Below are 26,586 nucleotides of genomic sequence, written 5' to 3' on the forward strand. Positions count from 1 at the left end.
TAATGCATGGAGTGGAATTTTCTTCTAGAAAAGAACAGGTGTCTGACAAGCCTGTTGTGTGTGCTGCTTCACTGCAGAGGGACAACATGTAAGAATGTTGCCACCAGTGCTGGATGCCTTTTCAGATGGTGTGCTTGTGACCTCTGTAAATTTCCACTGTGAAAACAGAAGACATTTCACATTGTTGACCATTTTTTACAACATTGTGTTATCCATTCTTAGTCTAAGCACGGACACTGTAGACCTGATTCCCTACTGTCAGTCATGTATGAAAGTAGATCGCATGTAGATACCCTCTGAAAATAAGATGTAGGTTTATCACACAGATGTATGTATCCTCCTTTGCTTGTAAATATTTTTTGCCAAATTATGAGTGCAGCTACATATTAGAAATGAAATTAGCCATTATTATTGGTTCAAGACAGTGTTCAATTAATTTGATTCAGTAATAGAATGCCTTTCTGTGATATGATATAGAACCTCTCTGTATGTACTGTATAGGAGAAGTAGTCAGCATCATGAATCACTTAAAGTGCACATTTTCAGCTGTAGCTGTTTAATTTCACTCTTGCAAATAGAAATGTGAAATGTGTAGAATTTTTTTTTATTTAACACCATTGCTAAAACAATAGCCCTGTAAAATTGTGTGGTAGTGGATGTTTAAGTAGGAAAGGCTGGCTGTTTTGGAATGAAAAGGGCAATGACTCATTAGCCTGTTTCATTGATGCGACAGTAAGCAGCTTCAACAAAATCTCCAACATCAGTGTTTGATGTTTGGAGATTTGCTCTTTGTGAATGACGTTTGAGATCCTACACCCATTTAATATCATGATGCACAAGTGTAATTGAAATGCTTATTGAAATGACACTGGTGAAAGCTATTTAAAGGACATACTGCTCCCTGTGAAAGTACACAGATGTGTGTAATATCTGCCCTGAGACTGTATTCTACAGTTAAGACTGTTAACCATGAAACTCACCTCTTGGAATCACCTGAGGCAAAAGGATACACACCATACAAATTATGATCTGTCTAGCAGCTGCTCTTAAAACAAGACATTATTGGGTTTTTTTCTCACTTCATGTCTCTATTATGTGAAAGAATCAGTTTAATGTGTTTCTCATTTTGAAGTACACTGAAATGTAATTAAAGTCGTGGTTACAAGCAATCCCAAAATGCGACACCCGTTTCATATTCAAATATTAATTAGCTTGTAACAGTGGGGCTCCATCCATTACTGTATCATTTGGTGTTAAGCATGTTTTTAAGTAGATTTGTTTGGTTGTGTTTTGTTTTATTCCACACCATTGGACTGAAAGGGGTGTGTTCAAGCAATGTCTGTGGTGGAAGACTAATGATTTAGAATATTAAGACAATATGATTTATCCATGGAGCCATTCACACTGTGCCATGGTTTATGTGGGCTGGCCCACTCCTTTCCAAATGTGAACTGCATCGCTTTAATTGCTCATCGATTCTCAGGGGACAGGAAGTCCTGTGCTCAGACTAATAAATTTAGTACCAAAGTGCTCTGGGTCTGTGCAGGAGTGCATGGCCACTGGATGATGAGGCTGGCAGAGTGACCCCTTGAGAATTTCCTCGACGTGTATTGAAGCTGCTTGTAGTTGTCTGTGTTACCTGGAAGGTCAGGCCAACAGTTGGCACCGCACACATGTTGTAAATGTAGCAGGGAAGTGTGCAGTCCCCAGGATCCATCTCTGCTATGTGGTTTCCATCAGTGTCGACAGTCTCTATCTTAAAAGTGAGGTCTCAACAAACAGCTCTTCCTCGTACTACTGGTGGGCAATATTTATGCAATAGATATATTGCAAAAAGGAATACACCACATCAACGGGAAAAACTTTAATGATGTATACTCTCTTCCCTTTTACTTTTGTGGCAGGTATGGCAGGTTCAAAAAGTCTAATATTCTCCCCTGCCATGCTGTGTTTGTATGCATTTGTGAGCAGTCTGGCTCAGAGGTTGGCAAACTGTGAATGTTTATCTCATTTTGCACTTACATGGTTTGAAGGTTTCCAGAGCTGTGAGAAACATTTATTTTTGTCTGAAGATAAGGATCTCATTCTTTGAACATTTTTCATAGTCTGGTTTAGTTTGGTCTTGTCCTTCATATCACAGCCTTCCACATCCCTAGCTGCTGCCATACTGCTTTGCTCTCAGATGAGCTTCTATCTAGCTGTGGCCTGTGGTATGTAGAAGAGCTTGCCCCTGCAGTGGTCTGGTAATGTCTGAGGTAATAGAGGAAACCAGCAAACTCCCTCCATCCCCTCCTTCCTTCCTGCTATAAGAGCTTTTAAATAGATAACTTTATCACCCTCTCCTCTGAGAGTGTTGCCACTGGGCCCACCCACCCTCCTTAAAAGCACACAATGACCTCTTTCCGTTCCTCCTGGTCTCCCTCTCCTTTGAGTGAGTGCTCCATGCGCAGAATGCACTAAAGGTTTTGAGGAGGCGTGCCACACTGGCATTTGAGTCTTAGTCCTTTTTGAGCTGTACCTCATTCATAAAATGCATGGTGGTCTCTATGTTGTGTTTAAAACAAAACAACCAAAACACATTTCAAGTCTACAGAATGGTATTGCTGTGCTTTCATCACAAAGTGAATTTTTTCACCAACATTGTAGTTGCATGCCTGTTGTAAGTTGGCCACTTAAGCTCTGCTTTTGGTTTGGTTTATCATAAGCTGAAGCCTCTAGTGTCAAATCTCCCTGGTTCCCAGCTATTACAGTACTGAATGGAACCCCATCTTGGCTTAGTGACGAGTTTTATGGCATTTATATTTCTGCAGTACAGTGGGCACTTTGTGCTGGTGGGAAAATGCAGCCTGTTTCATGCACCCCCCTCGTTTTTTAATCAGAAGAGGGAACAGGCTTATTGGTCTTGTCATGCGAACTGAAGAAGACTGAGGGGCTTAGGAAGGGAAAAAGAGTTTTTCAGATAGATCCCATTGAGTAAACCCCCCCCCCCCCCCCCCCCCCCCAGCTCTTCCACTTACTCTCCCCTTAATGTTCCAGCTTGAATTTTTTCACTTGCCTTAATTTAATCAGAATTTTTCTGAAGTGTGTATCTATGATTGTAAGGAACCTTTTAGTGTGAGCTTGAGAGGTAACGTGTGTTGATTCACTCTTTATATGTCATGGAAAGTCTGAAGTTCCTCTTTCTTTTGGGACATGGTGAAGACAGTATGGGTCTGGTGGAACTCAGAGACTTTGCAACCTTGTGTCCTGCTGCCCCTTCTCTATGTAATATTCCAGTCTTGTGTTCCAGCTGAGCCCCTGTTAATCAGCTGAATATGTGGACTACTTCTCAACTCAACAGCTGTGTGCTGTAAATAGAGTCCCTTTTAGAACTTTAAGTAGTTCTTTTTATGTAGAGGATGCACATTTCTTTTCAAAGAGAAAGCATGTATAAATCATCTACAGCCATACTTCACCAATCCTGCTCCTCTTCAGCAGCTGTCTTGTTGACAGTCTTATTAGTATGAGCATTATTATAGGTGAATCAAAAGAAATGGTTGTTCTGCCTTTTGAGATGTCCACCTGAATAATTGGTTGGGGTTTGGAAGTCTGGGCAGTGAGAAATGGAAAGCTGATCTGAAACCTAACTATCTGAACTTCCTTTGGAGGTAGCTGTTCTTTGGCTGAAAAACTAATAACCGTACTTAATAGAGCATTTTCACCACTTATGAGTAACTATGATGATAAGACAAACCCTGAGTGTGTTTCATCACCCTCTGCCTCAAATGTGCAAATCTTCTGATAAATGAAGTGTTCGGGTGAGCTCCTTCCATGTTCTCAGGGCATGATTTCTGGTAACTTGGTGGTAAGGATAGAGGTTCCTGTCCCAGACATCTGCTTGAAGTATACTTCAAATAAAGTGTTGGAAAACACATTGCATAATAGCAGCAAAGGTCATGAATACTATTGTTAAGCTACCATACAGTTTGTGGTAGTTGGATAATCAGTGAAGCTCAGAACATTTTCTTTCACATTTTTCATTTTCTTTCACATTTTTTTCTTTGTAAAATCGTTGGACATCATTCTGAGGCCAAGTAGTTAAATGGTGAAAGCCCTTTTGCAATAATGAGGTGAGGGGGCTGTAGCCTAACCCGGTAGGGGGCTATGGGTGGCAACTCTGGCCCTGTTCACACCTGGCATTAACATGGATCATCGTATCTTGGGTGATCCAATCACAAGTGGACAGCTCTAAGTACAGGTATGAACGCACCCAAGATGCATTGAGATCCGAATGCTCAGACCACATTCGGAGGTGGTCTGGACTGCATATGGCCACATTCTTTTAGCAGTGTGTACGCGAATGTGTCCTGGGCCACATTGAAGTACTGCCTACTCAACTGACGTCCACAAGTGGAAGTACATACTCATTCGTGTACCAATGGTGTCATATTAAAGTGCCACAACAGGCAACAACAACAACTAGAGTTCGCAAGCTACCTCAAATATTTCCAAGCCCCAAACGTGTAATGCAATATATTACATGGAAAAATGGTATTATGAATAATATGTGAAGTGTTGTAGTTCTACAAATAAATGTGAGTAGACTATTATGGGAGTCATAAGATATCATGAATATCTGGTTATGTAGACTCTTAACTCTGAACAGGTCGCTCTTTAGGTAATGCATGCACTTCTTTCTTCGAATATGTTTTTCCATAACAAGCACACTTCAGTTTTAGAAAAGTAATTCATAAATGTATTCACAATACTAGCAATCCAGCAAACACCCTTTTGATATTAAACTACATTATGAAACATTTTCATTGCAGTGAATAACGTAAGAAACTTTGAAAACATAATATCTTGCTTAGCCTATTTAATTTTCAACCATACTGGCAAGGTGTCAGACAAATACGGTGAAGTTCAAAATGTTCTAATCTAGTGTTTCTGCTTTTTCCAACGATAAACAGAATTGAACAAAAGATCAGCTGCAGCTGAGTTAAGGGTATTTAATTTCAGTGATGAACGGAATCTAGCTTGCTAGTCAACTAGGTTTTCATTTACAGATACAACACGCATTATTTCATAGTGACAGTCATAACAAGATTCGTTCAAACAGACCTTTAAATGGTGCGTAAACTTACATCTGCAAATGGAAATGATGTATGTATTTATTTGCATATAAAACAGGGAAGTGAGATCTGATGGTCACTCGAGACGCATGTGGAGGCACATTCTAATGCCAGGTGTAAACTGAAGTATTTAGAGCTGTCCACTTGTGATTGGATCACCCAAGACACATGTTAATGCCAGGTGTGAACAGGGTCTCTGACAGTTAAAGCAGTGGGATCTGCTTTGCATTCTGCGAAGCAGCACATCCCTGGAAGCATTCTGTTGCTCTACTGATGTCTGCTCTTAAAGGATGTCTGGCTGCACTGTCCAACCTGGGCTGTACTGGCAGGCTGTATATGCTCAGTTCTCTGAGTTCGCTCTCGATGAAATGCGGCTGCCCAAACTGGCAGCAGAAGAGGAGAGAGCAGTGCTTTTTCCATGGCCTGCTCATGTTTTTCTCATTATCCCCATAGCCATATAGGGACAGATGGACTGTATGAGGCAGTGGGCTGGAAAGTCAAAGCGATTGCACTGATTCATTTTGATCTTTCACCAGATTGCAATGGATAAGTTTCCACTAGGATTTTTTCTTGCCAGTCCGGTGTCCAGAAAGAATTTATTTTACCGGACACTGGTCACGTTTCAATAACAGTTACAAACGCAAATATAATGTATACCTTGGTTGACGAAAGAATGGCAATGACCTAAAATCAGTTTGACTATTTAATGAACAGTAACAATCAAGCAAAACAAACAGTAACGACTGAGCAAAACCTCAACATTAGCTGCTAAGATGTTGGCTATTACGAAACATCTGTAACCTGTAACATCTGTATCCTGTTTAAAAAAAGGCTAGGCCTACATGGCATCGAATGTAGCCTATAGGCTACCAGGTATCATTTTATTTTCTCCTTTTTTTATTGCAGCAATGTCCTCTGCTGCCGACTTGAAATCAAATGTGTCCAATGTGTCTTTGCAGCTTGCATTGGGCATAAACCGCGTCACTCTCTCCTCCTCCAGATGACTTCGCAGTGCTGCCTTAATTCAGTTCTGCAGAGAGAAGCCCTTCTCTGCTGGCACGTTTGACAAGGGCAGAACACAGGCAATTTTAGCCAGTGTAGCCCAGTCGGGGTACAGCTCACTGAACTCATAAATAAGCACTTTGCAAGCTGTTGCAAAAGTTAAACCCCCACAACCGTGGAGCGCCGTCATCACTCGCTGTCAAAACGCAAATGTCCTGTTTAGGGATAGCCTTCATTATGGCTACGTTTTGTATGAGCATTATTACCAGACATTTTGACCGGCAAGTTTTCAATTTATCGGTTTTTTTTTAAAATAAATTTTATCAGGCAAAAACCGGTAATTACCGGGTAACGGAAACCCTGGTCTGTACTTGTGTTTACTCTTGCCGTCTAAAGGATAGTAAAGCCAGTTACTTTACTTTAAGGGCGTACTCACACTAGGCCCGGTTGCCTTGTACCGCGCCCGAGCACGATTGTCCCCCCTCCCCACTCCCCCGCTGGCCTGCGCTCACATTGCGCTTAACGTTCCGGGCCCGAGCATGCTTACGTCATCAAGATGCAATTTTTTTGTGTTGAAGAAAAGCGCTCTCGCACAGCACACTTACTTTGTGGCTTATTTGGAATGACCCACGGCCCTCTCACATGCCTTATAGATTTATCGATTATGTAACGCAGCGATTTTCATTTAATCGTGATGCACGTATTAGAAGATTTTTATGGAGACATTTCAGTCATTATGCTAAGGGACAGACTGATATTTTGTGTCAGATTACAGTAGCCTAATCACGATAATGTTAGCTAATGTTAACCAGTTAGGGCTACTACTTGTGTGTGCGCTACTGTCATCATTACAACAACAAGCATCTTCTATTACTGCTTGGATAGTACACTTTTCAATTCATTCGAGAATATTTGGGTTAATAACGGGCCTGGTTCTCACCTTGTATTGTATCACCGTGAATTGTAGTCTGCGAGTAAAGCATCTCCAAATCCCTCCCTCAATGTAAGCTGCCTCCGTAAAAATCTTCTTATACGTGCAGCACGATTAACTGAAAATTTCTGCGTTGCATAATCGATGCTAGCTGGCTGAGGAGTTAACGTATAGCTATCTAGCGATAGATTTGACAAACGTAGCTAGTTAGCTAACAGGCTACCTATCTGAATGATTGTTGAAGACTAGCTACTTAAACAGGTTGCGTCCTTTGTGATACTCTAAGCCCCTGATAACAGCAATGCTTACATCGCCACGTAAAGTATGGTTAGTTTTATTTCGCTTGCTAGTAATCAAGCTAATGTGGGGATCCACAGAGTTATTTTTAGGTAGAGATCTGCAGAACTAACCAATCGAATTTTGGAGGTTGCCAGCTTGTTATATTTAAGGAAGTCAGCTGGCTAATCAAATGATGGTTTAAAGGAATTATTATGACTGGGCATGTAACTAACCGATATCCAGCTAACTGCTGCTATAACTGATATATTTCTTAAATGGGAAAGTCGCATAATTGACGTCTTGTTTGAGTTCCGTGCTCGGGCACGGTTAGCGATCACACTGATACGTACTGTGCCCATGTCCAACTGAACCATGCCCGAGCCTAGGCATCTCACGATACCAGAAACCAGATACCAGAAACACACACACACACCTCTCTATATACTCAGAGTGCAAGCAGTAGTTTAAATTTACGGACATGGTGACAGACCATTAGTCCAGAAATATTTATTTAAAACGCTAACGTTATATTTTGATGACAGATGACACAGACTGGACGGTAAGGACGGTAGCCTACTATTACAAGCTATGGTTAGGCTACATTACGTTGGCCTTAGCGTTTAGCCATTGCAAACGTCGTATAGAACATAGCTGGCTACACAGCAATGCCAGCGGTCTCAACAAAAATAATGGTAACGTATATTTCAGGATAGCAAGGACAACACTTTGGATAACGTTAATGTAACGTTAACATGAATTGAAACTGACTCACCTTGAATTCTTTGAATAAATCTGGATGCCTGCCTTTGAGGTGCTTCGCTAAGTTGGAAGTGCTTCCTCCTTTCGTCTGAAAAGTTCGATGTCACCGTTTGCATACTGGTTTTGCGAATTTATTATTAATCCATGATGATCCGCCTCGAACGCGAAGTACTTCCATACACGACTCTTACTGTTGCTGTCGCTGCGACTGCACTTGTCATCATCTTCCAAGTGTTCTTCCTTTGGCATTTTAACGGCAGACTAGAGCACTTCAGAATTTAGTTTATTGCCAAGTAGGTTGCCCCAACAAGGAATTTTTTTGTATGGTAGTGCTCCATACAAATACATCACTAAGTAAAATGAGTAATAAAAGCAACAAGTAACATCCCCGATACCTACAGTACTGTAGAAAAACAAGTAGCGTCACGTTTTCAGAATTTTGGCATCGACTTGGTACCGAAGTATCGGTTCTCGTGACATCCCTACTTGAGCCCACCTCGTCGCTGCGAACCATGCCCGGACATGGTATGCTGAACCGTGCCCGGGCCCTGTTCGCAGCGATCACACTAGTCAAACGAAGCACACTTTGGGGGTCAAACATGCTCAGGCACGGTACGGATTGCCTAGTGTGAGTACACCATAAGTGTAAAGGCTTAAGTGCTCTCTCTTCATGGTATCCCAGCTACTATGAAAGGTACAAAGAGTTGCCACATAATCACCTCAATTATGTAGATTTTTTTTGTACATGTTCAGTATTATACAAATTAGGCTGCAATGGCAGTTTGGGCCAGTCAACATTAGCACAGTTTTATTTAGGGCATTATGTACTTTGCTAATGCTGGATGTGATTATTTCAGTTAATGTTTCTTTTCCACATGTCCTGCTTTGTTTGCATATATGTGTGTGTTTAACATACATGATCACATAGTTACTCTTATCTGTTGATTTATCAGGTGTATACCTACATGCTAGACTATGCATGAGCTGTAACTGATTTTAACTAATTACAGAGGCTGGCCCTATTAGATTTAATTGATGGCAGGGAACAGAGACCTTAATAAATACTATAATTCTTTGTAATTCAACTGTAATTCTCTCCACCCCTCAGACTGCACACATTCCAGGCTTCCAATCAAAGTACCCCCTCTGTTTTGCCCCCTGTTTTGAATGCAATTATGATGGAATGCCAAATTTGAAATGCAATTAGACCTATCATTCAGACTTAGCGCTGACATTTTTTTGCCTATCTATGTTCACTTATATGGAAAAATTATTTTGCATAGTAATTTTTCTAAACTGGCAGGATTTGCATTAAAAGAACTGCAGAATTTCACTTAAACATACAGGAGGAGACGAAGACTAGCTTGTTCCAGGTGGCCCAGCAGTTTCAGTGCTGTCCAGTGGCAGATTTGTATTTAAATATCTGGCTTAAAAGGAAGCAGATGCATGTGGTGGCAGCCACACTCCCCTCAGAGGCCTGAGAGTGGGATTCTGAAACATGTGCCAGCAGTAGGTCCTACCTAAGCATACCTGTGTTCACTCAGGCAGCCTCTGGCTGCTTAGATGCCTTAATATATTAATCTCCATTTATATCAATCCACCAGGTATCAACACTGAGTTGAGTAACTAACTGAATGCCAGTGACAACCGATTACACCCAGAATACAATCTCTTTCCATAAACAAAGTTATGTGTAGCTCCACTTTTGCCATGTCCTGTTGCTGGAAACCCATAATTGCAGTGTGACCCCAGGTGAGAGGCCAAACTGTCAGGCATGCAGAACATGGGTAAGCCAGATCTGTGCAACATCTGCAAAGCGTGCAGGGAAACAGCACAAACACATGTCGGCAACCCTTTATGCACTGTATTGCATATTTCATGAGGGACCTCTGTGTTCTGTTGTATGCCCTTCACAGTATGATGGTCAGAGATACCCGGGAAGATAGCCAAAGCTGGGGTGAGCTATTATAATTCATCTATCTTTTAGATGCGTTCTATTCACAGTTACTAAATAAAACCAAAGTCACTCTATACCTGTTCGCCAGCAATGCAGTACGATGATGAGTGAGCATACACATGTAGGGAAGAGTAGGCGGTGGAGACCTGGGTGAAAGGATTTGATGGATATAGGTGGTGATGGGGGGGGGGGACACCGAACCTACCCCAGGCACCTGAAAGGGATCTGTGCACCCCCAGGGAAATGGAGCATCAAGCAGGGTGACATCTGTCTGCACACAGCTGTGAACTCAATCCACTCAGAAGGGACAGTGTAAAATCCTGCTTCACCATGGTCATCTGTCTGTGGACATTACCTCTGACTGACTGGCTGCAATTTTAGCAGCACTGTGTTTGAGAGAGGGATTTATCTACAAGTTGAGTTGAAAACTTTGGGTACAGGCAGCAATGGGTTTAGGTGCAGTGTGGTGTTTTATGCAAATTGCATGACAAAGTGATTGAATTTCAGTAATATTGTGTTGAGCATTTCTTGGTGCTTTGTAATGATCAGAAAAGCGTCTGTCTGGCTATAAAAATCACACAGAAGTGAGTCATTCAGTGCAGCAGCATTAAGTAGGTAGAGTTTGCTGTCTCTGTTTAAATAAATACACTCTCCCATCACCTGCTTTTGCCTGATGTCATTAAATTTTCCATGACCCATCATCTTAGCTTGCGTGACTGATTCATTATTAATTATTTCAGGACCGGGCCCCTCCCTCCCTTTTTTCTTCATTCTCATGGTTGTGTGGAGGCATCTGACCGGATTTCCCAATTAAGCCGAGGTGAAAGCCATAGCCATCTTTAATGAGTTTAAGCCGTGCCCTGTAAATGAGTCTCTTACTACCACCGAGACAGAACAAAGACGAGGTGTTAACAGGCAAACGGTGTCTGATTTCAGCGAATATGTTAGCAGAACTAATGAAAAGGACTTTAATTGTTGACACAAGTGTAACACCTTGGGTTTATGGAGTAGGTGCTGCACAAGCTAGATTAGTTGAGTTAATACTGAAATTCAACTTTGCTTTCAAGCCCTGGTCTCAGCCTCTATTTATATATGCCTGTTTGTGTAAATGCAGTGTTGTCTGTATGTGTTCATCCCTCTTATTATGAGGGAACAGAAAACATTGCAGGAACAAGTATGTCTTACAGTTTTCTTCTGACTGAACATTGTTTAAAGTTCTATTGTTCATGTAAATAACTTCATTACATGAGGGCCAGAAAAAGGATCAAGAAGAAAGAATTATTCTTTTTTACTATTTAATCCAGAAACTGTTTTCCAGTTCTGGGATGACTGTGGCCCACCTTTGAAATGTCCCCAGGGTTTTTGCTGTTCATCTTAAAAAGCAGCCACGTTTACACTAGGAGATGCCATGAATAGTTGTTCAGTTTCCCCCCGCCCTGTTGGCGTGGGCCCAGAAATGCGGTGTGAACTGCCCCGCTGTCTTCACTGTCCCTCAGTCCGCTCCCACAGATTCCTCCTCATTACAGCTCAGTAATTACCATAATCCTGGACTGTGGGAGCCACACATCTCCCCAATGAGATTAAATGCATTCCTCGATATAGAATGCCACATTGGATTCATGCACATAACACACATGGATCTGCCATAGATTGGATTTTTCCTGTTCTTTATTTTCCTATTCAACCTGCACCTAATCTTGTCAATTTGTGATCTCTAAAGCAATGGAAGTCATTCCATCATCCATCCGCATCTGGTTCTGTACCAGTGAACGGTTGGCTTAATCTGTATAACATCATTGCTGGTATTAGCTCAGAAGAATGTAGCTCTGATTCAATGAAAGTTCAGATCTAAATATGGATATATGAAATGTATAACTATTTCAGATAAATTTTCAGCCTTTCATTGAGTGATGTACCCATCAGTACAGTGCTCGCAAATTGATGTCAAATTCTGTAATCTTCCTAACTGCAATCACTGGTACACAAAAGGTCAGTTCCTTTTCGGCTATCCTTAAGAATCCTCAGGACAGAAAAGGTGATCTGAGTTGCCAATGATTTCCCTCTGTGATGTGCAACTCTCACGTTAACATCAAAAATAGGCTTTTATGTAATGCTTTGGTCTTTATTATTCATTTTGTCTACAGCGTAAGATGACCTAATGGGTACTGAAGAACAATTACAGTTTTGTAGGAACATTGGCTCTTAGGAGAGGTTTCTGGAGTGTATCAAGGTACAAATTTCTGTCTGTCAGTCCCTGTGTATGTATTAAGCAGGTTTTAGGTGTGAAAGGACATTGCACATTGTACTGAAGAATTCAGCATTGATGGTAGTGGCCAGAACTTCAGTGGGTTTTCAATTAAGTGATTTTTGTTATTTTTTCTGAAAGACATTCTTATCCAGAGTGACTTAAAAGAAGGGTATGGTATTAATACATTAAATACACCACATCAGAAACTAGAAGAATGTAGATGTAATCTCTGTTGAACTCAGGATGGGGCCCTGCAGGTCTCTGCTGCAATGGGCCCTGATGTGGATGTACTGACACACATGCATCACCCTCTGTTCTGCTTTTGTCCGTGCTACTTGGACTTTGCTGTGTGTAGGGGAAAAATTGAATATAATCTCTTCCAGCATACAGAGGGGTTATTGGCTGTCAGCTGAATAAAACTGCAGGTGCAGGTAGCTGCCATGTATTTCAGGAATGGCAGAGGCTCACTCTTTAATTTCAAACCATTCCAAATGACCCGCCTACTTAATTATGAGATTTTGAAAAAAAGTATGCATCTACTTTACAGACTGTAGCCCATGGTAATGTAAAAATGTGTTTACTAAGTGGCCTCTTAATAATTCATGACATTGACAACGTAGGGGGTCATATTTTTGAAACTGGATATCTCTGTTAAATGAAATTAAAACAAGACACAACACTCATACAATGTTTAACCTGTATTTCTCCAGAAAATAAATTAAAAAGCAGAGGTGAATTAAATTTGAAGTCGCCTTGGACATCTGGGTACCTTGGTGCCAGCTGGGAAAATGTCTGAAAGATTAGACTGCTCTCTGTATTTTCCCCAGTGAGAGGTGCTCTCACTGAGATGGTTTTTATTGTAGTAACCCTTGAAACGTTCTTATCTGGCTTTTAACAACCCCTGGTAGGTCTGTCATCCCCTGGCGATTCTGAATGTGTCCATGTGGTCCTGTCTAATGTTATTGGTAGTAGGGGATTTAGATATGAGGTGTGTAGACAACGCTGTGTGTGTGTGTGTGTGTGTGTGTGAGAGAGAAGACATTTTATGACTTTTTTTGTTTCGCCTGCCTAGTGCTGAAGTAGAAGTCCTCTTGTCACCTCAGGTGGGCATAGTTTACATTGGAACATAATAGCATTGGTAAGGGTAGTTGAGAGATTTTGAAGGACAAATTGGTTGGACTAGCAACAAAGATTAGGCTTCCTGGTGTTAGAAAGAGGGCTTTATGATTATGCGGCACAAGGACCCCATGTAGAACAGGTTTCACTCAACATCTTTCTTACTGTTTTCTCTCTACAGGAGTTTGCAGCTCTTACTAAAGAAGTCAACTTATGCAGAGAGCAGCTGCTGGAGCGAGAGGAGGAGATCGCCGAGCTGAAGGCAGAGAGGAACAACACAAGGGTGAGGGTGCTGAACCACAGTGAAACCTTGTTTCTCCAACAGAAACGTTACACCCTCATATCCTGAGATCATCACAGATCACTGCAGTCAACTCTGGAAAGGAGTTGGTTATAGAAATTTAAAATAAGCAGTGAATGCCACTCTAAAATCTATTGATAGACAAGCAGGTACAGCACTGCACAGTTAAGTTGTATCTACTTAAGTCTTTTATCTACTTTAGGTTTAATTTAAACTACTCTAAGAGCCCTGTGCTGTTTGAAGTAGCACCTTGATTGGTTTACCTCATTTAGGTGAAATTATTGCCTTTGTTAGAATGTTAACATTTTATATTTTCACTCATATACCTGATCTGTCAGGGCAAATATGTGCTCATCATCGTTCACAAGGTCACACTTCATTTCATTGTCCTGTTTTATATATCTAATGCTGGAAAAAGTCTTCTGATGCAAATTCATGTGAACTGTCGCTCATACCCCCTTTTGTGCTTGTGCCTACCCTCAGAAAATAGGCACATCCTTGAAGCATGACTGAGAACATGGATAACGCCAGGGTTGTTCACTTCATAGTGTTGTTTTCCTTAGCTCCGCTTAATAGCACATTGGGTAATTGTATCATTTATTATGGGTCATGTTTTCAATGACTACTAGTGAAATGTACATCATTTGCTCATCATTTAGGTGAAATGCAACAATGAGGCCATCTTCAAAATGCATTTATCGGTAGTATTTAACATGCTTACTTCAAACAGCAATGATTAGCTGTTGCATTATTAAGTACTCTTTAGGGCATTGATTCTGCCTTCTATTTGTGTTGTATTAATGTTTTGAGCTGTTTGATTTAGAGTTTGGCACTCAAAGCCTTCTCTGATTTGCTGACAATCAGGCTGTTTTCTTTATAAGAAGGTGTCAGAGAGACGTCAGAAGTTGTAAGGTGTTAATCCCTGTGCTGCTCAAACTTCCTGGGGTGGGTGACTACTCTCTCCTGGTCTTCCCATCTCCTTCACCCTAACAAGCTAGTTCTATGGGGCAGCATGTCAGGGGTTGGCTAATTGGGGAGTAGCTGTTAAGAGTTCAGGTTTTGGGGGATTAGTGTAGACCTAAGGAGGAAGAGGTTGGACTTTGCCAGCCCTGATCTTTGGGATCTTATTGAGCTGCATGAAAAAATTGGATTGAGCCAGTCATGGTCTTATATACACTGTATGGACAAAAGTATTCGGACGCCTGACCATTACATTTTAATGACATTGTATTCAAATATATATTCTTTAATATGGAGTTGGTCCCCCTTTTGCAGCTGTAACAGCTTCTACTCTTCTTAGAAGGCTTCTTGGAAGGCTTTCCACAAGATTTCTGTGTGTTTCTGTGGGAATTTGTGCCCATTCATTCTGTAGAGGATTTATGAGGTCAGGCACTGATGTTGGACAAGAAGGCCTGGCTCGCAATCTCCGTTCCAGTTCATCCCAAAGGTGCTCGATGGGGTTGAGGTCAGGGCTCTGTGCTGGCCAGTCAAGTTCTTCCACACCGAACTCATCAAACCATGTCTTTATAGTCCTTGCTTTGTGCACTGGGGCACAGTCATGTTGGAATAGAAAAGGGCCTTCCCAAACTGTTGCCACAAAGTTGGAAGCATAGCATTGTCCAGAATGTCTTGGTATGCTGAAGCATTAAGATTTCCCTTCACTGGTGATAAGGGGCCTAGCCCAAACCCTGAAAAACAGGTGTGGCCAAATACTTTTGTCCATATAGTGTATAACCAATATGTTGCAATAGAGTTTCATTCACAGTTCTGTGGTTTTCATCTCATTTCCTCATTTTCATTTTGCCTTTATTCCCCAGTTACTTTCACTCTTTCCCCCACCCTGTGCTTCAAGAGGTAGTTTTAATGGAAGCTTTGGTACCAGCATGCCACTGCAGTATGCACTCCCTCTTGCAGTATGAATGTGCATTCACGGTGGCCCCTGTCTGCCCTTTGTGTGTATGTACAGCTGCTCTTGGAGCACTTGGAGTGTCTGGTCTCCAGGCATGAACGCTCGCTGCGCATGACAGTGGTGAAGAGGCAGGCACAGTCTCCAGCCGGTGTGTCTAGTGAGGTGGAAGTCCTCAAAGCACTCAAGTCTTTATTTGAGCACCACAAAGCCCTGGATGAAAAGGTAATGTGCCAGAACATCAAGTGCCGCCCTTTCTATGCAGTGTGATATAAATCTTGTACATCTTCCTTGTTTTGGTAAATTGGGATGTGTACAATAACTATTAATGATGAAATAGTTATGATATTTACAATAGTAACACTACTTCTGTGCATTCCATAAATTATGCACATTAATTAACACATTTAACCATGGCATCACCCTTCTTGCTGTCTCAGGTGAGAGAGAGACTGCGGGTTGCCCTGGAACGGTGCAGTGCACTGGAGGAGCAGCTCACGTCTTCTCATAAAGAGGTTTGTGCTATCCCAGCATCCCTTGCTTCTTGTGTGATCTGTCAGCGTCTCTCCTCTGTCACCTCTTGGAAGGAACAATGATTGTTGTCTTTCCTAGGTATTTATAAACTGGTTGATGAGTGCTGTCTTTAAAGTTCATAAACATCCTTGAATGACAAGGAAATTGTATCTTTTCAGTTTAGGGAATCTTCAGATTCAACGGAATTATGCTTTGATAAAGATATGGGAAATTTAAATTCAGCAAAGTATGCATTAAGCTTTAAGTAGTAAATTCTGCCAGTTGTCAGTTTCTCTCCATGAAGAGTTCTCGGGTTAGTTTACAAGACAGAATCAGAAGGGAAAAAATGTATGGAATTGGTATAGTCAAACACTACAAACACCCTCATGTTATGGAAGTCACTGACCAGCGATGGGATTTAGACTGACAGGGGATCAGAAGATCAGAGGCAGATTGTGTGATGTTCCAGATTCCTTTGTCAATACAGAGATGGAGATAAGTTGGAAAGAGGCTCACGCTAGCAGTTGCTCTGAGCTGGATTATATGTGTTGTGGAGCCACAGGCAAAGCCACAGTATCAGAGTCAGTGCCATCCCTCTGCCGTGGAACTCTGCCAAGAGGAGATCGTGCTGCTGGTCGAGGTTTAATAATGATTTGTGCAATGGCGTCACAAGTATAGCTGTGGACATCCATTGACTGTTTTAAGAAACTTAACATTTTTTGTAGTGGATGTTTTATGGCAATGCAGCTAGACATTGAAATAGTGAAACATTTGACATGAAAACATCATACATTTCTATGTTGATCTTTAGAAACAATGTACTCTACCTGATTTTTTAAGCTAAATGCACTTTCTTGTTTGTTTTTTATTCTCATTGCAGCTGACATTTTTGAGAGAGCAAAACAACCAAAAAAAGGTACCTGTTGATGGAACAGTTGAAATCAACCACAACTCTGAAAATGCACCAAGTACTAATGGCAAGGTGGGAGCATCACACTCTGCTCAGCAGTTGGTTGTTTTCTAACACATTTTTGCACTTTTCAGCTGCTTTGTAAATCACAACAGTGTCTAAAGCAGACTGAACGCCCCCAAATCCTGAGTTTTGCTTTACCTCACTATCTACCTGGATGAATGGTTGGATTGGTCCTTTTTGTAACAGTGTGAATATTTTAGCTTTTATTTTAGTGAATATATAGCTTATTCCTGTGCATTCAGTGAGGTGAAATGTTTTTGGTCTGTGGGTGGTAGGCCTTTCAGGGTGGGCCTCCTCGGAGGCTGACTCGAGTTTCCCTGAGAGATATCCTGTTAGCATCCACTGAAAAATCTTGTCTCGTGATGCTTTTATACATATGTTTGATGATCCTGAGATTAGGAATAATAACATAAATTGTGTTAATCAATTGATTAGACACACATGCTTCCCGAAGTATAAATGTGCTAAAATCAACTGATTAGTATCTTTCACTTATTTCATTTTCACGTTATTTCAGCAATGTTGAAAATAAAGCAATAGGATACCTTGTTTTGTATTCTTGTTAAACCTGAAAGAATGACAAAACTAGAATTTATTATATAACCGTTATATGGAAAGTGGAGTGATAGATGAGTGATGAGTTTTTTTATGTATGTCTGCATTGCTGTAGTTGGTAATGGGAGCTCTGGTGCTATCCGTGCTGGTGTGATGCTGTAGCTAGGGATGCCACCTTTGACTAGGTTTTCATCCCGCCTGAATATTTATAACAAGGCAGCATCATATCTTGGCTTCAACAATGACACTGACAAAAATTTAAATGTTAATGACAGAGTTTAACCTATAAGTTAATAGAGTATCATATTGGTCCCAATATGAAGTTCCTAGATTATAAGGCCACTCTTTTTTTATGCAGAATAGAGACCTTTTAAAAATGATGAAAAATGGCAAACAGGAAATTAAGGCATTTCCTTGAGCTGTGGGAATGCATAGTTATGTATTACTTGAATGGTCAGAATACACTACCTTCACTCTCACTAAAATCCTGTAATTGTAAGGCCCCAGCACTGTACGGGTAGCAAGCTAGCTCTTGTTCTCAGGAAAGCAAAGCAAATGTTATTCAGTACACAAAAGCTGTATTTGTTGAAACATTTATTGTTTTATTCTGGTTTTATACAGTACCTATAAAAAGTAAATACTTAATTTTGCGATGCTGATTTTGCATTTTTCTTGGAGGATGTGAACATTTGAAAGGCACCATGCCCAGGAAGGTCTTAAAACCTGCAGGGGTTGGATGGTTCAAATTGAGCTGAATACAGCAACAAGTACAGGCACCCTACACGTGTGCTGCCATTCAGGCAATAACTGTGTGATGGACACTGAGTGTGATTAGCCAGCCGACTGTGAAAAGCCACAGGCTGCCCTCTATAAACTGTAATCCATATGAGGTAAATGGAATGGGTGGAGAACCCAGCCTCTTTGGTTACAGAAAACTCTTAATGTAGGTTACTGTCCTGTGATTTTTGGTTCGCTGGCTGTACAAATTTATCAGTGCTGACAAAATCATGTTCTGCTATGAGGCTCCACAGCAGAGATTTAGGAAGAAATGAGTAATTGGGCTTGGTTGCTTTTTGACTTCTTGCAGAGCGCTACATGCCTCAGAAAAAAATTGCACTGCAATTCATGTCTACTGTAGGTTATCTCTCAGTGGGGTCTTTTAAGCTACTTCGATCTAGTCCCTTTTGTATCACAGAGCATGTCATCATAACTCCTTTTCATGTACCTTTCAGTTTGTCTTTGCTCATTAGATGTTGTTTAATTTTGAAGAACCAAAGTAGATAGAAGTGTTAATTGAAGCCTTTAGGCCAGGCTTGAAGAGCAGAAATACGCTATACATTACACAATAGGATTTTTACTATTTGTGCTGAAAAAGAGCCCTCAAGTCTAAGCACATAGCATCCTGAAGAGAACATGTACTTGTTGTTTGTCCAAGAAGGCCTAATTTATGCATGACTCCACCTAGTGGAGGCAGTGCAGTCATGAAATCTACATTTTTAGTCAAGGAGCATTCTGGGATCTGGCAGGTTTTCCGGGTGTGTAATACATGCAGTTACTAGTACACTTTTTCAGACTTTTCAGACTTCAACATTGCATTGCCAGCTCCTGTGCCAAGACTTCAGTTTTGTGTATATGTGAGCTTCTTGGATGGACAGTTTGAATTCTTCTTTCTACTTTACATTAAACTGTATCGCAGAGCCTAGAATGACGTAAAGGTGATGGCTCAGAGAAAGAAGGAATGGCCCATAACTCAGAGGTGGAGGGATGGACACTGTATTCTGTTATAAAAAATGGTTCCTGAATGGTTTTGATTTTGTTGGTAGCTAAATGAGCAGCTGGCTTCAGTCAGCAGTCAGTGATTGTTCAAATCTACTCTCACTGAATAACATACAAAATCCTCAAATATGTTAAATTATGGAAAAAAGCAGAAAAAACAAATGCATCCAGCCCTCTGCCTAATATAATGGAGAGCTCACATCCGGGATGCCTGCTTTGTCATCCTCCAGCGGTTGTCGGATGGGTCTCTGAGCCATGAGGAGGACGTAACAAAAGTGCTAGAGCTACAGGAGGTCATAGACCACCAGAACAAGGACCTAGGTCAGATGAAAGAGCGCCTGGGCACGCTGTCCAGTCGTGTGGCAGAGCTGGAGGAGGACCTGGACACCGCACGCAAGGACCTTATCAAGTCCGAGGACATGAACACCCGCCTCCAGAGGGACCTCCGGGAGGTATGGTATGCCTTGAAACACAGTTGGACATGCTCATACTTGTTCATCTCATATCTGGGGATGTTTGTCACTACAAGCTTTCATTTGAGAAGAGGGGTTCCCCTTAAGATAATGTGTTCTTGATAAAACCTGAGATGTAAAACCTATTGAGCACTCTAAAAGCTTGTTACTGAAATGTGTCACCACATTGTGATGTCTTGAATATGTTGCTGTTCAAGGTGTTCTCTCTTTTTGCTGTGTAGAAGTGTGTTTTGGGTGTAATGTGCTTTTTTAATGTCCCCCAGTCCATGGCCCAGAAAGATGACATGGAGGAGAGGATCACCACCCTTGAAAAACGTTATCTTGCCGCACAGCGTGAAGCCACGTCTGTACATGATCTCAACGACAAACTTGAAAATGAAATTGCCAACAAAGAGGCCATGTTTAGACAGGTCAGCATTGTCTTTACCCTCTCCTCTTTCCTCTTTCTCGCTGCTCTTGGGGGATTTCAGTTATTTTTCAGAGATGCAGATGGCTTCCAAAGTCATGATCTAGTGTCTGCATTGTTAGAAAACACTGCTTAACATGTGTCTGTTGAGCCCAGTCCTGTGGAGCTGAATGATCTTTCATGTTCTCACATGAAAACAGACTAAGGGGTGATGTGTACGTTGTGGAGGTTTGTCCCAAAAAGTGATTTGTGTGGTTTTGCTTTCACGAGCAAAGGCAACTGTTCTGTTGGATCATATCCTTTTTTCCCTTCAGTGGTAAATCTGTGTTGTCCTTCCTCAGTGGTAGGAAAGTGGTGCCAGGGCCATGGAAGATTGTGTGACAGTTTCTTTTAACAGCAGGAAGAGCCTGCTGTGCTTTGGCGGTAGCACTGCATGTCCAAGCCCATTTAATGGATCCACACAGCCTCACAACAGCCATGAAAGCAGCATGCCTTAATGGGACAGCTCAAAGCCATGCTTGTTTTTCAAGACATGCTCGAAGTCGCTGTCGCCTGGACCACAGAGCTGTGTGGTCCTTTCCCCCCTCACTTGCAGTAAAGAGGGCATTGTGAGCAGCATTTTCTTGACAAAAAATCTTAAGAAAATATTGTCTTTCTGTTTTCAACCAAAAAAGACAATAAACAGAGCAGCATCCTGCTGTGAAAATATGTTTTGCATTCAAACACGTTGGTCAGTAAAAAAAAAAAACAGCAGTTGATTTGAATCAAACAGCTGGCTTTGTGTGAATGTTATTTTTGTGTGGCTGATACCGGTGCTTACCCACCAGTGCCCTCTCCATTGTTTAGTGTGAGTGATTTCTTTTGATAAATCCCAGTTTAAATGGGTCCTAGAGTTGCATTGTGAAATGAAACGATTACCTTCCACAGTGCAACCACTGCTCCACTCTAGAACTGTGGCAAAGACCACTGTTAACCCCTTCGTACATGATTTATTTTATGCCATCTAGTGTGCGTTACATAGTTCATTATGATTTCATTAGCGTTATTAAGCTTCTCATAGTTTTCACTGCCGCATTTGCTATTCTTTGTAATGTTAAATCACTGTTTCCTCAAAGCTAACGTTAACTAGAATTTTTCCAATCTAGTATTCTAATCACACCGGTTTGACCATATGCGCGAAAGGGCTAATCACACCAGTCTGCTATTGTATGATTGGTTTTGAATTTGATTGGTTTACTTATCCTGGGAAAAATTAACACCAGTCAATTCTGGCTGAAGCACAAACCTGTTTTAGAGATCCATAACTGCATCCAGTGCACATTCACTTCTGAAACAAAACCATGTTAAAAAAAATGCTGCATTACAAACTGAATATGGCAAAGGTTTTTGAAGAGCTTTGTTGCTGTTGTCACTGCACTGTTAAAAATGAGGTCCATCTCTCTCAACATTATTCTTTTTTCACAATACGTAATTGTCTTAAACAAGAGTAGATGGTTATATGCTGTTGGAAAGACTGACAGAGGGCATGATTTGTTCTAAAACATATTGTACTGGGAAGAATGAAGAGTTGTTAGAATAAATATGAGTTATTCAGCAGTCATTGTATTAACAGAGTCATAATATGATCTCTCTCTGTTGTTGGGTCAGTTTGATTACGAAGACTATGCAGGTTGATTTCTGCCTGCACTCAGACAGGACCTGGCTGGGTCTGGGCCAGTTTAGTCTTGAAATTTAATTTATGCCCCTGAAAAAGTACTTCACTGTAGCCTTGTCATTTCTCATGGGTGGTTTACAGTTGAGGTGTGTCTGTGTGTATGTGTGTGTCTGGAGATTGAAAGAATTGCTTTCTCCTTACACACACTGCATGCTTGCTTCTGATCAGCCGGCTCAGCCGCATAGGTTACCAGAGGTAAGTAGGCAGCCTTGGCAGTTCAGAAAAAGTGTAGAAAAGCATGCCCTTACTATGAGATAAATTTCCAGCATGGTGAACTGTTGCATCCCTCTGACAGACTGAAGAGAAGAACCGGCAGCTGCAGGAGAGGCTGGAGATGGCAGAGCAGAAGCTGCAGCAGACCATGAGGAAAGCGGAGACTCTGCCCGAGGTGGAGGCCCAGCTGGCTCAGAGAGTGGCAGCGCTTACCAAGGTGAGCGCACCTGTTCTTCCACTCAGCCCCTCCTTCTCTGGAGGGACCGTGATTCATGCTTTCCACTCCCATTACAACCACTTATCTTTATGATGACAGCACACATTCATTCGTATTCTTTCATTATGTTCAGACTGACTTAAGTATCGTCACAATTGAAGTGGAATAGTCACTGCATCCAAAAAACCTCATGTTTGTTCTGTATTCTGAGTTGACAAAGCTCAGAATACCGCCATAAATGACATACTAAGCAACATTTTTTTTCTGCAACAATCAAAATTAAACATACACAGGCTGTTGTGCTAAGCATAATCAGATATATACAGTAGCCACTCATTGGATGAATGCTCTTGAAAGAGGAAGTGCAACAAAACTGAACATTTTGTACACTACAAAGAATGGAGCAGTCATTAGTTCAAGTCTTTCAGTGCTCAATTTTTAACATTATTCACTTGCTATCCAAAGAGTGAAATGAGCATTATGGTCTGAAACATTTCCCATCCCATTTTGAATCTCTTTATTCTGCCTCCTCAATTGGCTGTCTGGCACTCGCAGTGTTGACTTGAAGCAAAACATAAATACCAAACACAGACAGCATCTTGCTTCAGAGTCAGCACACATGTCAGAGGGATCACTTCCTTATACTGCACCCAATTGCAGCCTGACTGCTGATGGAGGAAGCAAACAGTAAAAATGCTCTACTAGTAAAACAGTAACGCTTCTGGTTTCCTTATTAAACATTTATTATTCCGTCTGCTGAATGAGACTGCTGATTCAGACTGGCCTTTGGCAAGAAGCGTCTGAGCTACGGTTGTTTTTCTTTAATTACAATATGTGATGTATATTTTTTTGAGCACAGTCCATCTGGTATTTGCCAGTTAAAGTCATCTTCAAAGAGTGCTCCACACCGCTCTCTCTGTCCGTATGCACTGGGTTTTGCAGCGGTTACCCCCAGGGGTTACTATCATGAATCACTAGAAAAACACCATTAATTTTAATAAGTGTATAGTTTCCATACAGGACATTGTCAGCCTTTTACCCATTTCCCTCAAACCTACTTCAGTCCCATGACACCTTGCATAAAAACTGAAGAACAAGCAGTCCAGCGGTTGGATTTTTGTGGGGCCATCCCCACCCACCTTCTCTTGGCCCTGTGCCTAGCTGTAATGCAACTAAACTCCTCTCCCTGCACTCTCTCCTGTGCATCACTTGTCCGGTGCGCCTCCCTGGTCACTGTAGACTGAGCGCTCTGTGTACATCCACTCCAGCCTGAGGAAGGTAGTTCACAGCCAAGAATGCCAATACCAGTGCCATGCCTATCTCCTGCTTGCTGCTAATAGTTCCATTTTCTTCGTGTTCTCTCTTTTTTTTGCCCTCCCAATGTTTGTAACCCATCCAAAACAGGAAGTGTGTTTACACAGAGGTCCAGGAAATGGCTTCCCATGTATGGGGTACAAAACAGCTAAAGTTGTTTCAAGGCATCTAAGGGAATTTTTCTGTTTTTGCTCAGAATTAAGTTGAGCCAGCTGGCTTGGCAAGGAATAGACAATTAGCTGAACAGGCACCTGTCAGTTCAGTGAAACTTTCCATGAATTATCGGACCAGAAAGATTCAGTCTTCCTTTACCTCTGTTCCATGTTTCACAGTACGTCTGTGTCTTCTAAAACTCAATGTCCCAAGCTCCTCTCAGTCTGTAGTCCTGTGTTGTCTGGAGCCAGCCCCATTGCGCTTCATATTGTGTGCTTCTTCATTGTGTTGCAGCATCAAGTCCTGCTTCTTGGCACATGCTGTTGCAGTTAAGTTTGTAGGCATGGGTGTAAGGGGTGAGAGTGGGGGCAGCTGAGGTGTCTGACAGCACTGGTCTCCCCACAGGCAGAGGAGAGGCATGGCAACATTGAGGAGCGACTGCGGCAGATGGAGGCTCAGCTAGAAGAGAAGAATCAGGAGCTGCAGAGGGTGAGGGCTTAGCTGTCAGTCCATCATCCAATCAAGTGGCCTGTCATCCAGTCTGTTGGTCTGTTGCCTTATAGATCAGTCTGTTTGAGCAATTGGTCAGGTGTGTGATAGACAGTCAGCTTTAATACCCCTCTGTACTCTTTATTCTGCCACAAGACGGTTTTTTCATTGTATTTCTGGTAAACAGGTCTTTCCCCATTATTTTGCTGCCCTATGTATTATTACCATGAGTTAATAAAATATTGAAATTTATTTACATTATGTGTGATTTATACTATTGTATGTTTTTGATGACTTTCGACAGTTTCTTGCTTGTCTTGGTTTCAGACTAGCATAGGTTAACTTGTGTTGATGCTTGAATGGTGTTGTGCATTCGCTCGCTGGTCTGAGAGTGCTGTTAACCAGGTCGGGCAATGTTGCTCATATAACTTGAATGGATACACTTCTGTAATGTATACAGTTCACCCAGTCCATATTGTGAAAGCACAATCCGTGAGAGTGCAGCTATGGTGAACTTGTGCATTCTCCTGGCTGGGATAGTATGAATTAAAAGCTTGGTGATGTTTCAAAGGTGCGGCAGCGGGAGAAGATGAATGAGGAGCACAACAAGCGGCTCTCAGAGACAGTAGACAAACTGCTCTCTGAGTCCAATGAGAGGCTACAGCTCCACCTAAAGGAGAGAATGGCTGCACTAGAGGACAAGGTAAGAATCTGCTAAATTGTAAATCCATGAAGCCTAGATGCATGTTATCAACAGTGCCTTTTCACTGCAGTAAACATCTATTCTAATTTCTAAAAAGAATGCCCTAATCCGAGATCTGGAGCACACAAAGAAGCTCATCGAAGAAGCTCACCATGAGAAGGTCAGTGTTCCTGTTCTTTCTTTCTTCTTATAGATGTTTATATTTATGATCAAACTTTGATATAGCGTGAACAAATTTAAATATTAATTCATCATAGGGAGTGCTCTTTCCAGGGTGATTTATAGAGATTACATTTGATATATATAGTCAAATGGATATTTTCTGAAATAGCTATGGTTAAGTAATTGCTGTTGTTCCCTTTTGTGAGGTAGCAAAGAATTGTCTCAGTAAATAACCTGCTGTATAAATATATAATATAGAAGAATTGTATCCTATGTAAGTCGTGAGTAAGAACGTCTGCTAAGCAATTAAATGTAAATGCAAGTACCAGTCTTTGCTTGATACAGCACCCCATTGTGGATTCACACTTGCAGCCTTGTGATTAAGCCAAGTTCCTAAGCCCATTTTCTGTGCTGCAACTTCACGTATTTTGTAGGATGTTCAAGGGAAGGGTTGAAAGATAAAATTTCAATACTTAGTGAATTTTTTCATTCTATAGGAACAACTTCTTATTGAGATTGAGACATTGAGGGCAGAGAACGAACAGGGAAGGAGCAGAAGCAATTCAATGCTGCATCATGGGTAAGTGGCTATTCAAGTTGTTTTGTTATTCTGTGGCTTAGTGAACCCCCCTTGGTCTGTTGTCATTGGTCTCTGTGATTGCTCTGTTCTAGGCGCTCCCATCTGGGCAGCACCCCAGACTTCAGGTACCCAGTCTCAGCGTCCTCAGTGATGGACAGCCACCCGGACCACTACAACAGTGCGCTGGTTCTGAGGAGGCCACAGAGAGGGCGGGTTGCCGCACTCCGAGAGGAACCCTCCAAGGTGAAGGACTGCCCTTGCCTTTTTTTAAACTTATCTTGAATTCTTCTGGATGTTTAAAGGCATGTTAAATAATCTTGTTAGAAAAACAGTATCTTGGTGTGAATTACAGACCGTTAGCACCTCAGTTATTTGGGTTGTCTCACAACATAAGCTGAAGCTAAGCTAGTGTCTGATTTTCACTCTCCTGTCTCCTCTTTTCTTGCCTCATCACGGGACATCAGAAACATGTAAGTCAGTGTGAGATGTTACACCTGGACATCACTGATTGATGTAATAGTGAAGGCACATGCTTCATACTTTTCAGGCTAGTGTTATGAAAGAGCAGTCACTGGAGCTGCATCTCTGCTGCTTTGTATTGCAGTATAATTTGCTTAGAAGACAGCTTTAATTGCTTATCATTGTGACACATGTATACTGGAGCAGTCCAGATTTAGAGACCTGCTAGAATGACCTGCTCCACACTAAATCCTTGAACCCTCTGGTCACTGCCAG

At 41.6% G+C, this 26,586-nt stretch overlaps 1 protein-coding gene across 3 annotated transcripts in view; it reads left to right on the plus strand.

Moving 5' to 3' along the window:
- LOC118781616 (liprin-alpha-1-like) overlaps positions 1-26,586 on the plus strand; it is a 49,826-nt gene that overhangs the window by 8,133 nt on the left and 15,107 nt on the right. For 2 of the 3 annotated variants that reach the window (XM_036534624.1, XM_036534623.1), the window contains exons 3-14: positions 13,585-13,686; positions 15,671-15,835; positions 16,051-16,125; positions 17,004-17,105; positions 19,658-19,879; positions 20,164-20,310; positions 22,316-22,450; positions 24,323-24,406; positions 24,978-25,109; positions 25,207-25,269; positions 25,769-25,851; positions 25,944-26,094. In XM_036534624.1, the coding sequence (XP_036390517.1) occupies positions 13,585-13,686; positions 15,671-15,835; positions 16,051-16,125; positions 17,004-17,105; positions 19,658-19,879; positions 20,164-20,310; positions 22,316-22,450; positions 24,323-24,406; positions 24,978-25,109; positions 25,207-25,269; positions 25,769-25,851; positions 25,944-26,094 (1,461 nt within the window). Of the gene's footprint in view, positions 1-13,584; positions 13,687-15,670; positions 15,836-16,050; positions 16,126-17,003; positions 17,106-19,657; positions 19,880-20,163; positions 20,311-22,315; positions 22,451-24,322; positions 24,407-24,977; positions 25,110-25,206; positions 25,270-25,768; positions 25,852-25,943; positions 26,095-26,315; positions 26,322-26,586 lie in introns of all 3 variants that reach the window. The other variant, XM_036534622.1, reaches the window with a different exon arrangement.

The sequence above is a fragment of the Megalops cyprinoides genome, chromosome 8 (assembly GCF_013368585.1).
Source record: "Megalops cyprinoides isolate fMegCyp1 chromosome 8, fMegCyp1.pri, whole genome shotgun sequence".
NCBI classification, from domain to species: domain Eukaryota; kingdom Metazoa; phylum Chordata; class Actinopteri; order Elopiformes; family Megalopidae; genus Megalops; species Megalops cyprinoides.